General features: G+C 44.0%; 1 protein-coding gene across 1 annotated transcript in view; it reads left to right on the top strand.

Annotated features, from left to right (window-relative positions):
* The window catches only part of BTG3 (BTG anti-proliferation factor 3), a 42194-nt gene extending 35178 nt beyond the window's left edge, over nucleotides 1-7016 (top strand). The window contains exons 4-5 of the mRNA XM_040338808.1: nucleotides 109-316; nucleotides 5925-7016. Coding sequence (XP_040194742.1) covers nucleotides 109-316; nucleotides 5925-6149 — 433 coding nt within the window. The 3' untranslated portion in view covers nucleotides 6150-7016. The remainder of the gene's footprint in view (nucleotides 1-108; nucleotides 317-5924) is intronic.
* Nucleotides 7017-12160: the final 5144 nt, after the last annotated feature.

The following is a 12160-nucleotide window of genomic DNA, read 5'->3' as shown; positions in this document are numbered from 1 at the left end:
TGGGCAGAGTGGGAATGACTGGGTGTAAAGAAAGCTCTGACCTGTGTCCAGTGGCAATGATTGCGATGAGTGTCTGTTTATGGTTGTTTTACTTTCTTGTCATACTAGGTATGGAGAGAAGAACCCTTCTTTTGTGGTGGCCAGCTTTGACAGCAAAGATGACGAAAAGATTGAGATTTCTCAGAAAGTGAATTATGCCATGGACAAAGTTACATCAGATTACCATTCCGGATCTTCATCAGAAGACGAAGTGTATATAAGTCATAAAAACCCCCCACCCACTCCAGTAATACCCAGAACATGTGACATTTACCAGGTATTTGTGTGTTTGTGTGTTTTTTTTATTTGCATGCTTGGGGGTCATTGATCTAACAGTACAATCACCTTAGGGAGGGTGCACATAAACTCGACATAACTTACAAAATTCCTGCTAAATTGCTACTAAAAGCATCGTTCACTTGTGTCATACTAAAGTGTACTCCCATGGGGGGGCCATGTTAACCTGCACAGTGTTCCGTGCATCCATGTACAGGCAGTCCCATTTATGTCAATTGGGATGGAATGGCTGCACAGGCCTAGCTGATGTTCCCAATCTGACATCTGTGAGGGTACACCACCCCGAACGCAGACATTGTGAGCTCAGGGACATGCATGCGGACCTACATGGATGTAAAATTGGGAGCAACGGCTCTATTCGTGCAGGTGCTACTTCCTAAATGGGATTGCCTGCACAGAGATGCATGGAACACCTGTGTGAACAAATCCTTAGGCCCCTTTCACACACGCAGACCGTTCAGGGGTCTGTTTTTCAGGCAGGCCCAATCAGACCACCTATTCTCTATGGAGAGGCTTGTGTAAATGGACATGTCCATTTTTTACACCCGCCTGCATCCGATCCCATCCCCATCTATCTAGCAGACCGGATTGGATGGAAATGAACAGGCGCTCTTTTTCCATCTGACCGCCCCATAGAGAACATCGGGCTGTGTTCTAGGGCCGAAACAACTAATCGATTATGAAAATTGTAATCGATTAATTTCATAATCGATTAATCGGCCAGTAACCTATTGGGGTTAAAAATCAAAAATTAGCCCTTTATAGTACAGAAACAAATCGCTACTCTAAGTATTACTTTCACTGTCCCACAGTAAAAATGAACCCCTTACAATAGCGATTATTTGCTCTTTTTGTACTTTATTTTTCTTTTTTTAACCCCATTATGTTACTAAACATCTCAGGCCTGGGGTCACACCTCTGTTTTTTGGTGTTTTTTGCAGAAACACACTATAGTTCATTTACATGGTTTCCTATGGGACACGTTCACATCCATGATTTTTTTTCAGCTGCTGCGTATTTGGAAAGGGCAAGGACTTAACGCAAAACGGGGCTATTTTTTTATTTTTTTTGGTTCAATATACTTTAACGGAGAAGCTGCAGAAAAGCATGTAATGTGTTTTTGAGGCAATTTGTGTTTTGTAATCTGCCCAACAACAAATTTTTTTAAGGCTATTATCCGATTAATCGAAACAATAATCGGCCAACTAATTGATTATGAAAATAATCGTTCGTTGCAGCCCTACTGTGTTTGCTCTGCATCAGCAGAGTGGACGCAGACCTGTCATCCGCCTGCTCAGCATGGATCTGCAGACAGATCCCCCACTGAGCAGGCGGATCTGCTTGACAGTCCGCTCCATGTGAAAGGGGTCTTGCCAGGAGTGGTCGGTCACCCCTGTAGGGTGCCGGTCTCGTATGTCTGTATGAGGTGGGGTATGTGTGTGTGTGTGTGTGTGTGTGTGTGTGTGTGTGTTCCCCCCCCCCCCCCAAACAACCTGGGGCTCGTAATTGGCTTGAAAAAGGTTTGGCTTGGGGCACAGAGCACTGTACCCCCAAACTCACCCATTTGTGACAATAGCAAATTAATATTTGTATTGTCTTCTGGCTTCTCCATCTGGCCAATCAGTCACTGGGTCTTGCTATGTTTTGTTCTTGCCCCTTTTTTTTTTTTTTTTTAATATGGGTGGGAAGTGGGGCGGTCATATTTGAGGTTAATAACTCTGATCAGCGGGTTGTAATCCGCTGATCAGTAGAGTTCTAGATATTTTCAGCAGAGTCTTATAGCAGAGCTCTAAGTTTATGGTCATTGAAGTGACCATGAGCTTATAGGAGAGGGAGAAATTAGGTGCGTACAGACCTGGTAGTAAAAGACCATATATAATTTTGTTTTTATACGGCTGGTGTGTAAGGACACCCATTTACCACACTGGCCACAGACAATTTTGGCAATCTTCCATTATGTACTTTACTGTGCGAGGAATAGTTAACGAGCTGTGCAGCAAGTGGAGCTGAGGTCATGTTTTAAATCTGATATCCTATCTTCTCATTTCCTTGTTTTTTTGCATTTGAATGTCGGGCTCATTTTGCTCCTAAGCAACAGTAACTAGTTCTAAAATCTGTATGTAGAGATCTGCCTTTGTACACAGCAGTGTGGTGTGAGCCTGCCGCCTGGAAAGAGCTTGGTGTAGACAAAGCAATTCCTAAAAAAACATGATTCTGGATCCTGTAACTATAAGGAATCTGATGCACATGTTGTACGTGGTAAGAGATCACTGAGGGCATCATAAAGGGAACCTGTAGTGGAAGAAATATGGGATTTACCATTGCAGACTTGTCTTTGAAGGGCGAAGCTTCAGGGCTGTTGGTCTTCTCCTTGCTAAGCCCTTGAACAAGCATATGTATATTGGGTGGTAGGACAAATACAGTTGTGGCCAAAAGTTTTGAGAATGATAAAAATTATTAAATTTCACAAAGTCTGCTGCCTCAGTTTTTATGATGGCAATTTGCATATACTCCAGAATGTTATGAAGAGTGATCCGAATAATTGCAATGTCCCTCTTTGCCATGAAAATGTATTTAATACCATAAAAACATTTCCACTGCATTTATGAAGAAGGCTTCAGGGTGCCCAAGAAAGCCCAGCAATTGTCAGGACCTACAGTTGATTCAGCTGCGGGATCGGGGCACCACCAGTGCAGAGCTTGCTCGGGAATGGCAGCAGGCAGGTGTGAGTACATCGGCATGCACAGTGAGGCCTTCGGAGGATGGATTGGTGTGAAGAAGAGCAGCAAACAAGCCACTTCTCTCCAGGAAAAACATCAGGGCCAGACTGATTCTGCAAAATGTACAGGGATTGGACTGCTGAAGACTGGGGTAAAGTCATTTTCTCTGACGAATCCCCTTTTCGATTGTTTGGGGCATCGGGGAAGAAAAGGTGAGCGCTACCATCAGTCCTGTGTCATGCCAACAGTAAAGCATCCCGAGACCATTCATGTGTGGGGTTGCTTTTCAGCCAAGGGAGTGGGCTCACTCGTAATGTTGTCCAAGAACACAGCCATGAATAAAGAAACAAAACATCCCCCCGAGAGCAACTTCTCCCAACCATCCAAGAACAGTTTGGTGAAGAACAATGCCTTTTCCAGCATGATGGAGCACCTTGCCATAAAGCAAAAGTGATCACGAAGTAGCTTAGGGAACAAAACATGGAAATTTGGGGTCCATGACCTGGAAACTCCCCGGACCTTAAACTAATTGAGAACTTGTGGTCAATCCTCAAGAGACAGGTGAACAAAAACCCCACAAATTCTGACAAACTCCAAGCATTGATTTTGCAAGAATGGGCTGCCATCAGTCGGAGGCCCAGAAGTTGATTTGACAGCATGCCAGAGGTCTTGAAAAAGAAGGATCAACACTGCAATTATTAACTCTTTGCATAAACTTAAAGGGGTTGTAAAGGTTTGTTTGTTATTTCACCTTATTGCATCTCAGGGTTGATTTGCTTCCGCTGCTGTCAATCAAATCCAATGACACGGCTGCCAAGGGGCGGGGCCAAGTCATACACTGTGTCCATGGACGCAGCGTGTATGACGGGGAGCGTGCCCGCAAGCTTACCCCCTCGAAAAAGAGCTTCCCAGAGGGGGTTAGTTATTTGTGCGGAGGAGCCGAGACAGCCGCCGAGGGACCCCAGAACAGGACGATCAGGGCCACTCTGTGCAAAATGAACTGCATAGTGGAGGCAAGAATAACAAAATAAACCTTTACGACCCCTTTTTAAATTTTATTGTCAATAAAATCCTTTGACACTTATAAAATGCTTGTAATTATACTTCAGTATACCTTAGTAACATCTGACAAAAAGATTGAAAAACGCTAAAGCAGCACTTTGTGAAAATCAATATATTTGTCATTCTCAAAACTTTTGGCAACGGCTGAACTGTATGTAGTGGTAGGACATATGGTGATATGCACATGCATACTCGAGGTCCGTAACCCACAAAGTTGTGATTGAAGGATCAGGATGTCACTCCTGGAGTTTGTACCATTATTTTTATTACCGTATTTTCCGGCGTATAAGACGACTTTCTGGATGCAAAAACATGCATCCAAAGTCGGGGGTCGTCTTATACGCCGGGTACGGTCTCAGTACTTACTTTTTTTTCCCCAGCGCTGACAGTCTCCCATGCTGCGATCGTGAAGGATTTCAAAGCCCCGCCTTCACTGCAGAGTGTTCTGTGATAGGAGGAACAAAAATCTTCCCAGCAGCGCCTCTATTCTTTGTTCCTCCCATCACAGATGCCTTCTCATCCTCGGACGAGATGAGAAGACATCCGTGATAGGCGGAAAACATAACAGAGGCGCTGCTGGGAAGATTTTTGTTCCTCCTATCACAGAACACTCTGCAGTGAAGGCGCGGCTTTGAAATCATTCACGATCGCGATCGCAGCATGGGGGACTGTCAGCGCTGGGGGAAAAAAGTGAGTGTTATTGCACTGGGGGGGGGGGGCAACAAGTTCAGGCACAGTGGGGGCAAGTGATGGCAATGTGGGGGCATGTAATGGCACAATGGCAATGTGAGGGGCAAGTGATGGCAATGTGGGGGCATGTAATGGCACAATGGCAATGTGGGGGCATGTAATGGCACAATGGCAATGTGGGGGCATGTAATGGCACAGTGGCACAGTCTGGGCATGTAATGTAATGGCACAGTCTGGGCATGTAATGTAATGGCACAGTGAGGAATGTAATGGCACAGTCTGGGCATGTAATGTAATGGCACAGTGAGGAATGTAATGGCACAGTCTGGGCATGTAATGTAATGGCACAGTGAGGAATGTAATGTAATGGCACAGTCGGTTCTGGCTCCCCCTCAGCTTCCAGAAAGACTAGTAAGAAGGGGGTAGTCTTATACAGTGAGTATATCCCAAAATCAAAATTTTTCCTGGAAAATTAGGGGGTCGTCTTATACGCCGGAAAATACAGTATATAGAATTTTTTGAGCTCATTACCCCAGACCTGCATGCTATGTTGAGATTACATCTGACTGGTTGCTACATGAAAAAGATTGTTCCTATAATGGAAACTTCACAGTGACCTCATTACAGGGTCTTGCCAAAACAAGGTGGGGGCTGGGCAGCCTTTAAAAAAAAAAAAAAAATCCTATACAAACTTTTTTAATTTGGCCCATTGTGAAATGCGTGTGCTTCACTGCTTCCTGACAACTGCAGGTATTCAAGAAAAAGAAGTGTGTGGCAGGAAACGGGCATTCCCCACACATCCAAAGGTTTAGCTACTGGCAGCTGCCAGGGAGCACTGAAGCGGCGGCACATAAATACAGGCCACTGGAAAGGTAAGTGTAGCTGATTGTCATTACAGGGACTGTGTGTGTGTGTGTGTGTGTGTTGAGTCTGTGGTGACTAAATCAGGAGGAAAACGCCTGGTCATCATTCTGATCCTTTAGTTCCATCACCAGGAGTCTGCATACCAGTGTTCTGACTCAAACTCTTGAAGACCAAGCGTAACCAGCATTTGTCTTGACTAGTTTCCTTTACATTGTTGATTTTTATTTTCTGTTTTTATCTTTTTTTGTCCAGGTGCCTGAATTTGTGCCACAACTGACTCTTCCTACTTGGAACAAGAACCCAAAGAGAAGGCAGAATTCCCATTTCCAATATCAGCCACAGTTTGTGCCTAGCTATCAACAAGGAAGGAATAAGGTATATGGGCAAGTCCCATGGATGCCGCCTATGATGCAGAATGAACAGAACCACTGGACTAATCTACATATGCTGAGTGCTGGCCGTCAGTGCTTGGCCTAAGGATGAAGTGTAGTCACAATATGGATGGGCGTGTACACATGTGGAACACATAGGTTAAAATGCTACCGTATTGTGTTGCCCTAAGTGCACCATTTCCAGAGCAATTAGAAACCCCCTTTTTATTTAGCACTTTCTTGTGTAGTATATGGAGGTTTTTTTCCTCCACCAGCAGCATATAACAAGACTTTATTTTTCTAACGGCACCATCTTCTGGCCAACTGTAATATTGCAGTGGTTGGACTGTAGTTGGTCCTGCCTGGGGTTGCAGTGCCTCTTGAATTACTGCAATGATGTTCCAAGCAGATTGAAGGTTTCTGTCATTCAGTTACCTTTTTTCTCATATGTTAACGCAAGGAATTGTCCAAACTGTGTGTCACCATAGAGATAATGTGTAGCTCAGGATGCATTCCCTGCACCCTGAATACATCTCTATGCATGTATATGTTCTGAGTCTAATATTGATGCCGGACCAAACTGCATAAGCATTCTTTTTTTTTTTTTTTACATTTGTTGCACTTTTTGTATTAGTCATTTGAGAAGCACTCTTGTTGGGGTTCTAGTTAAGTGCCTGAGTATTTTTTAATATTTATATATTGTGACTTGCACAAAATCATGTTAATCAATTTTCCTGGAAGTTTCTATACCAAATATTTATTTTCAAGCTCAATTTAATATTTTATGTATTGGACTAATAAATGTCATTTTATTGTAATAGAAATAATATAATAAAAATAATGTATTGCAGCAACATTGAACCATGTTGGAATGATTGAGCAGATGTTACAAAGATGCTATTTGTATCATATTTATGTATTTTTGTAACACACTGATATAATACTACATAAAAGTTATTGGAATAACACCGCACTTCCTGGATCCGTCTATCATTTCTCAATTTCCAAGCTATGAGATGACATCTTCACTACTACTAGTGAGCTTTGCATCAGAACTCCAGCCAAAAAGATCTGAAATAACCCAACTTTTGCAGTATTTGTTTTTTTAATCCACAAATTTCCCCCTTTGGTACTTTTTCTCTGCCACTAGATATGCTCAGTTTGTCTACCCCAGCCTGTGACTGGACAGTAACAGGAGATGCAGCAAAGTGATGCGTTCAACGCTGTCATGCTTTCTTTCAGCATTCTTCTTGTCAGCACATGAACGGATTGGCCCCTTGTACCGTTTCATCCTCTCACTCCCAGCTGTACATGGACTGCAATAGGCTGGTACTGGGTCAAGTCTTTACATTGCTTGCCTTTTATTGATGTATAATTACCAGGGTTGGGTTTTAACCCCTTCCCGACCGCCGCATGTACATATACGTCGGCAGAATGGCACGTACAGGCACATTGGCGTACCTGTACGTCCCTGCCTAGACGTGGGTCGGGGGTCCAATCGGGACCCCCCCCGCGACTTGCGGCGGTCGGGTCCCCTCGGGGAGCGATCCGGGACGACGGCGCGGCTATTTGTTTATAGTCGCGATCGCTCCCCGGAGCTGAAGAACGGGGAGAGCCGTGTGTAAACACGGCTTCCCCGTGCTTCACTGTGTCGGCGCATCGAACGCGTCATCCCCTTTATAGGGAAGACACGATCAATGACGTCATTCCTACAGCCACACCCCCCTACTGTTGTAAACACACACAGTGTACACCAAATCCTATAGCGCCACCTGTGGTTAACTCCCAAACTGCAACTGTCATTTTCACAATAAACAATGCAATTTAAATGCATTTTTTGCTGTGAAAATGACAAAAATCCCAAAAATGTGTCAAAATTGTCCGAAGTGTCCGCCATAATGTCGCAGTCACGAAAAAAATCGCTGATCGCCGCCATTAGTAGTTAAAAAAAAAAAAATAATAAATGCAATAAAACTATCCCCTATTTTGTAAACGCTATAAATTTTGCGCAAACCAATCGATAAACGCTTATTGCGATTTTTTTTTTTTTACCAAAAATAGGTACAAGAATACGTATCGGCCTAAACTGAGGAAAACATTTTTTTTTATATATATTTTTGGGGGATATTTATTATAGCAAAAAGTAAAAAATATTGCATTTTTTTCAAAATTGTCGCTCTATTTTTGTTTATAGCGCAAAAAATAAAAACCGCCGAGGTGATCAAATACCACCAAAAGAAAGCTCTATTTGTGGGAAAAAAAGACGCCAATTTTGTTTGGGAGCCACGTCGCACGACCGCGCAATTGTCTGTTAAAGCCACGCAGTCCCAAACTGTAAAAACACCTTGGGTCTTTAGGCAGCAATATGGTCCGGGGCTTAAGTGGTTAATGCAGCTCTGTAATCACTAATACAACACCCACACTTTCAGTACACCTTCTCCATCCCCCATCCCCCCTCTGCCCCTGCACTGCAAGGATCAGTGGTAGTTGGGTCAGAGCAATAAGGTGTAATTGCAAAAAGGAAAAATTCTGTGCTTGTCGGCTACCAAAATATTGCTCAAGCTGTAAATGCATTACTAAGATATTGGTCACCAAAATAGAATGAATATACAAAGTGCTGCACTGTAAATCATTAGCGTCAAATGTGACAAATTAAGTGGGGGGGGTGAAGTTGCATCGTCCCAAGTGCACATAAACAGTCCTTTACACAGAAGAATTGGACTTTTACTTGTTAAAGTACAGGTGTCAAACACAAGGCCCGTGGGCTGAATACGGCCCTCCAGGCCATTTCATCTGGCCCTCGCACTTCTCTTGCAGCTGTGACAACCTCCTTGTTCCTGCCCCCACCTTGTCTCACCAGTCGGCAGCATAGAGGAGGACAGATCTCCTCTGCCAGATCCTGCCCTTCTCTGTGCAGCTGTAGAGAGGGCTCATGTCTGCCCCCCCCCCCACCTCGGCAGTTGGCAACAGAAAGGAGGCCAGAACTCCTTCTACTGATCCTGTGCCTCCTACAGATCTCGCTGTAGCACCTCCTGGTCTCCGCCCCCTCTTGCCTGGTCTCACCATTCAGCTGGCTCCAACCCCCCCCGTCCTCCAGGCCCTGCACTTTTTGCTTTCCAGCTCCAGCAGCACGAGGTAAGGGGGGGGGGGGGTGAACTGTGATGTAAAAGACGATGGGGGACTCTTGACTTCTGATGGTGGGGGGGCTCTTAACATCTGGTGTAAAGTGGTGCTCAACTGGCCCTTCGAGGACAACCATAATGCCCATGCGGCCCATGATGAAATGGAGTCAGACACCCCTGATTTTGGTATGTTTTGGTCAGTATGGGGTTATGTAGAAGGATGTCCAGGGTCAAATTTTAGCAGCATTAGTATGCCTCGTTAAAGGGTCACTAAAGGATTTTTTTTTTTTTTAGCTAAATGGCTTCCTTTACCTTACTGCAGTCCTGGTTTCATGTCCTCATTGTTCGTTTTTGCTCTGATGCTGTAATTCTTCTCTGTTCTGAACACTTCCTGGTTGTCTGTTTCCTGATGACCACAGTACTGGGAGCTTTCTCTCTGTGGTCACTAATCAATGAGGTGTGATTACTGTGTGTCTAAAACCCCACAACACCAATCTGTTTAGTTTTACAAACCATCACTGCCCTGTATTGGCTCTGTGTCTCTGTACATCACAGAAGCAGGAAACGGCATGCAAAAACGAAACAAACTACAGGTACATTATATGATTGATTTTTATCTATTTTTAATCATTTTTAAAAAGGAATCAGTTAACTATTATGTCTCTATACCCTGTAAACAGTAATTTCAGCAAAAAAAAAAAAAATTCCTTTACAACTCCTTTAACTTACAATAATACTACTGCCTAAATATCTTACAAGTTTATTTGGTACACCATCTTAATAAATGCTTGCTTATGGTTTTTATTATAGGCTGACGAATGGACAAAAACTCCATGATGGAGGACAGGTTCCACAGTCACTCCACTTCTCTGGGTCCTTTGGCTGCCCCCCTCACCGACATACAATGCAGGACCTGCAGCCACTGGTACTGCAGTGTGTATGATAATGTGGGTGAAGGGGAAAAATTTTAACTAGCATTTGTTTAAAAGATGTGGCACTTTTTGAAACCTACAAGGGTTGGGCTTGCATATACTTTAGTGACAGTGCTGGCTTTCCCAATAAAAAAGGCTGTAAATGGGTTTTCAGAAAGCTTCAGCACTAGGTGAAAGTTGTTGAAAGGCTTCTAGCGACTTGTGTGAAGTTATAGTCAGTACTGCACTATGAGCGATTTACCATTTTCCAACTCAAGTTGAGGGTTGATTTAAAGGCTTCAGGAAAGCAGCTTGAGAATACTACTAAACGCTCTCCTCTCTTTCATGATGGAGATTCACTTTAACCGATTGTCAACGGGCTCACGCCGATATAAGTCGGCAGCATGACACGTCTGCGCAAACTGATGTACCTGTACGTCAGTCTGCGATAGCAGGCGCTGTGGGACCTGATGTCAACTGGTGGGCCGCGATCACGGCGAGGAGAGGCAGAACTGGGAACTGCCTATGTAAACAAGACTCTTCCCTGTTCTGCCTAGTAACATGACAGATCTACTGTTCCCGGTCATCAGGAACTTTGATCTGTCATGTCCGTGGTAGCCCATCCCCCCTACAGTTGGAGCACGCTGAGGGAACACACTTAACCCCTTGATCACCCTCTGGTGTTTAACCCCCTTTCCTGCCAGTGACATTTATACAGTAATCAGTGGTTATTTGTAGCTCTGATCGCTGTACAAGTGTCAATAGTTCCAAAATAGTGTCAAATCTGTCCACCGCAATGTTGCCGTCCCAATAAAAATCGCAGATCATCTCTAGGATTTACAGAGACTGGTCCGAAAAAGAGAAAATATCCAATGAACAGCAGTTGTGTGGAGGTAAATGCCTTGTTGATGTCAGAGGAGAATGGGCAGACTGGTTCGAGGTGATAGAAAGGCAACAGTAACTCAAATGACCACTCGTTACAACCATTGTATGCAGAATACCATCTCTGAACGCATAACATAGCGAACCTTGAAGCAGATGGGCTACAGCGGCAGACGACCACACTGGGTGCCACTCCTGTCAGTTGAGAACAGGAAACTGAGGCTACAATTCACCTAAATTGGACAATAGAAGATTGGAAAAATGTTGCCTGGTCTGATAAGTCTCGATTTCAGCTGCAACATTCAGATGGCCGGGTCAGAATTTGGCGTAAACATGGATCCATCCTGCCTTGTATCAGCAGTTCAGGTAGGCACTGTTTGGGCCCCTTAGGCTTGATTCTCATCTATGCATTTAGTTTTTTTAATGATTGCTGCATTTTTCGACATGTGTTTTTACCTCGTTTTGCTTTTTTTTTTTTTTTTTTTTACCACTGTATCTAGCTGGTTGCTAAGGAGGGGGCCAGGAAGCGCCAACTGATGAGTCATCAGCTGTCAGCGGGCTTCGCTGAATGTAAAAAAAAAAGGAAGAATTGCCCTTGGGTCCAGTATGGATTTGGAGGGCACCCCCATGCCAAAATGTAAAAAATGGCGTGGGGGTTCCCCCCCAAAATCCATACCCAGACCCTTATCCTTGCATGACCTGGTAGGGATAAGAATAAGAGCTACTTTATCTAAGGGAAGTTCCCAAATCACGGCCTGTTGGGGGGTACTTGAGGACTGAGATTGAGATCCACTGCCTTAGTCTACATTCACATCTGAGCGTAGAAACACTTTGTGATTTTTGGGCCTTTTTGATGCGACCGTGTAGGACGGCCCTTTCACTTGAATGGGCTGCCCTACTCTCCAAAAATAAGCCAAAGTAGCCCCTGTATCTTTTTTATTTTTTTTATATTTAATTTATTTTTTTGGAGCCGACTTTGGCGCATTTTTGAACAGAGCTTTTTGTGTGTTTTTCAGGTATTTTATCGTGCGACAAAATACCCTAAGAGCTCTTACGGCGCCATTAAAAATAAACGGCACTCAACTGTGCACTGCACAATTTGGCTTTTTTTTTTTTGCTGCGTTTCAAGAAAAGCTTACTGAAACACGTTTCCATTACGCTCGGGTGCGATCGGGGCTTTATTGCGGTGGCTAGAACATCAG

Source organism: Rana temporaria, chromosome 2, assembly GCF_905171775.1.
Source record: "Rana temporaria chromosome 2, aRanTem1.1, whole genome shotgun sequence".
Classification (NCBI taxonomy): Eukaryota; Metazoa; Chordata; class Amphibia; order Anura; family Ranidae; genus Rana; species Rana temporaria.
The sequence above is the reverse complement of the archived record's forward strand: the minus strand, read 5'-3'. Positions and strand labels throughout refer to the sequence as shown.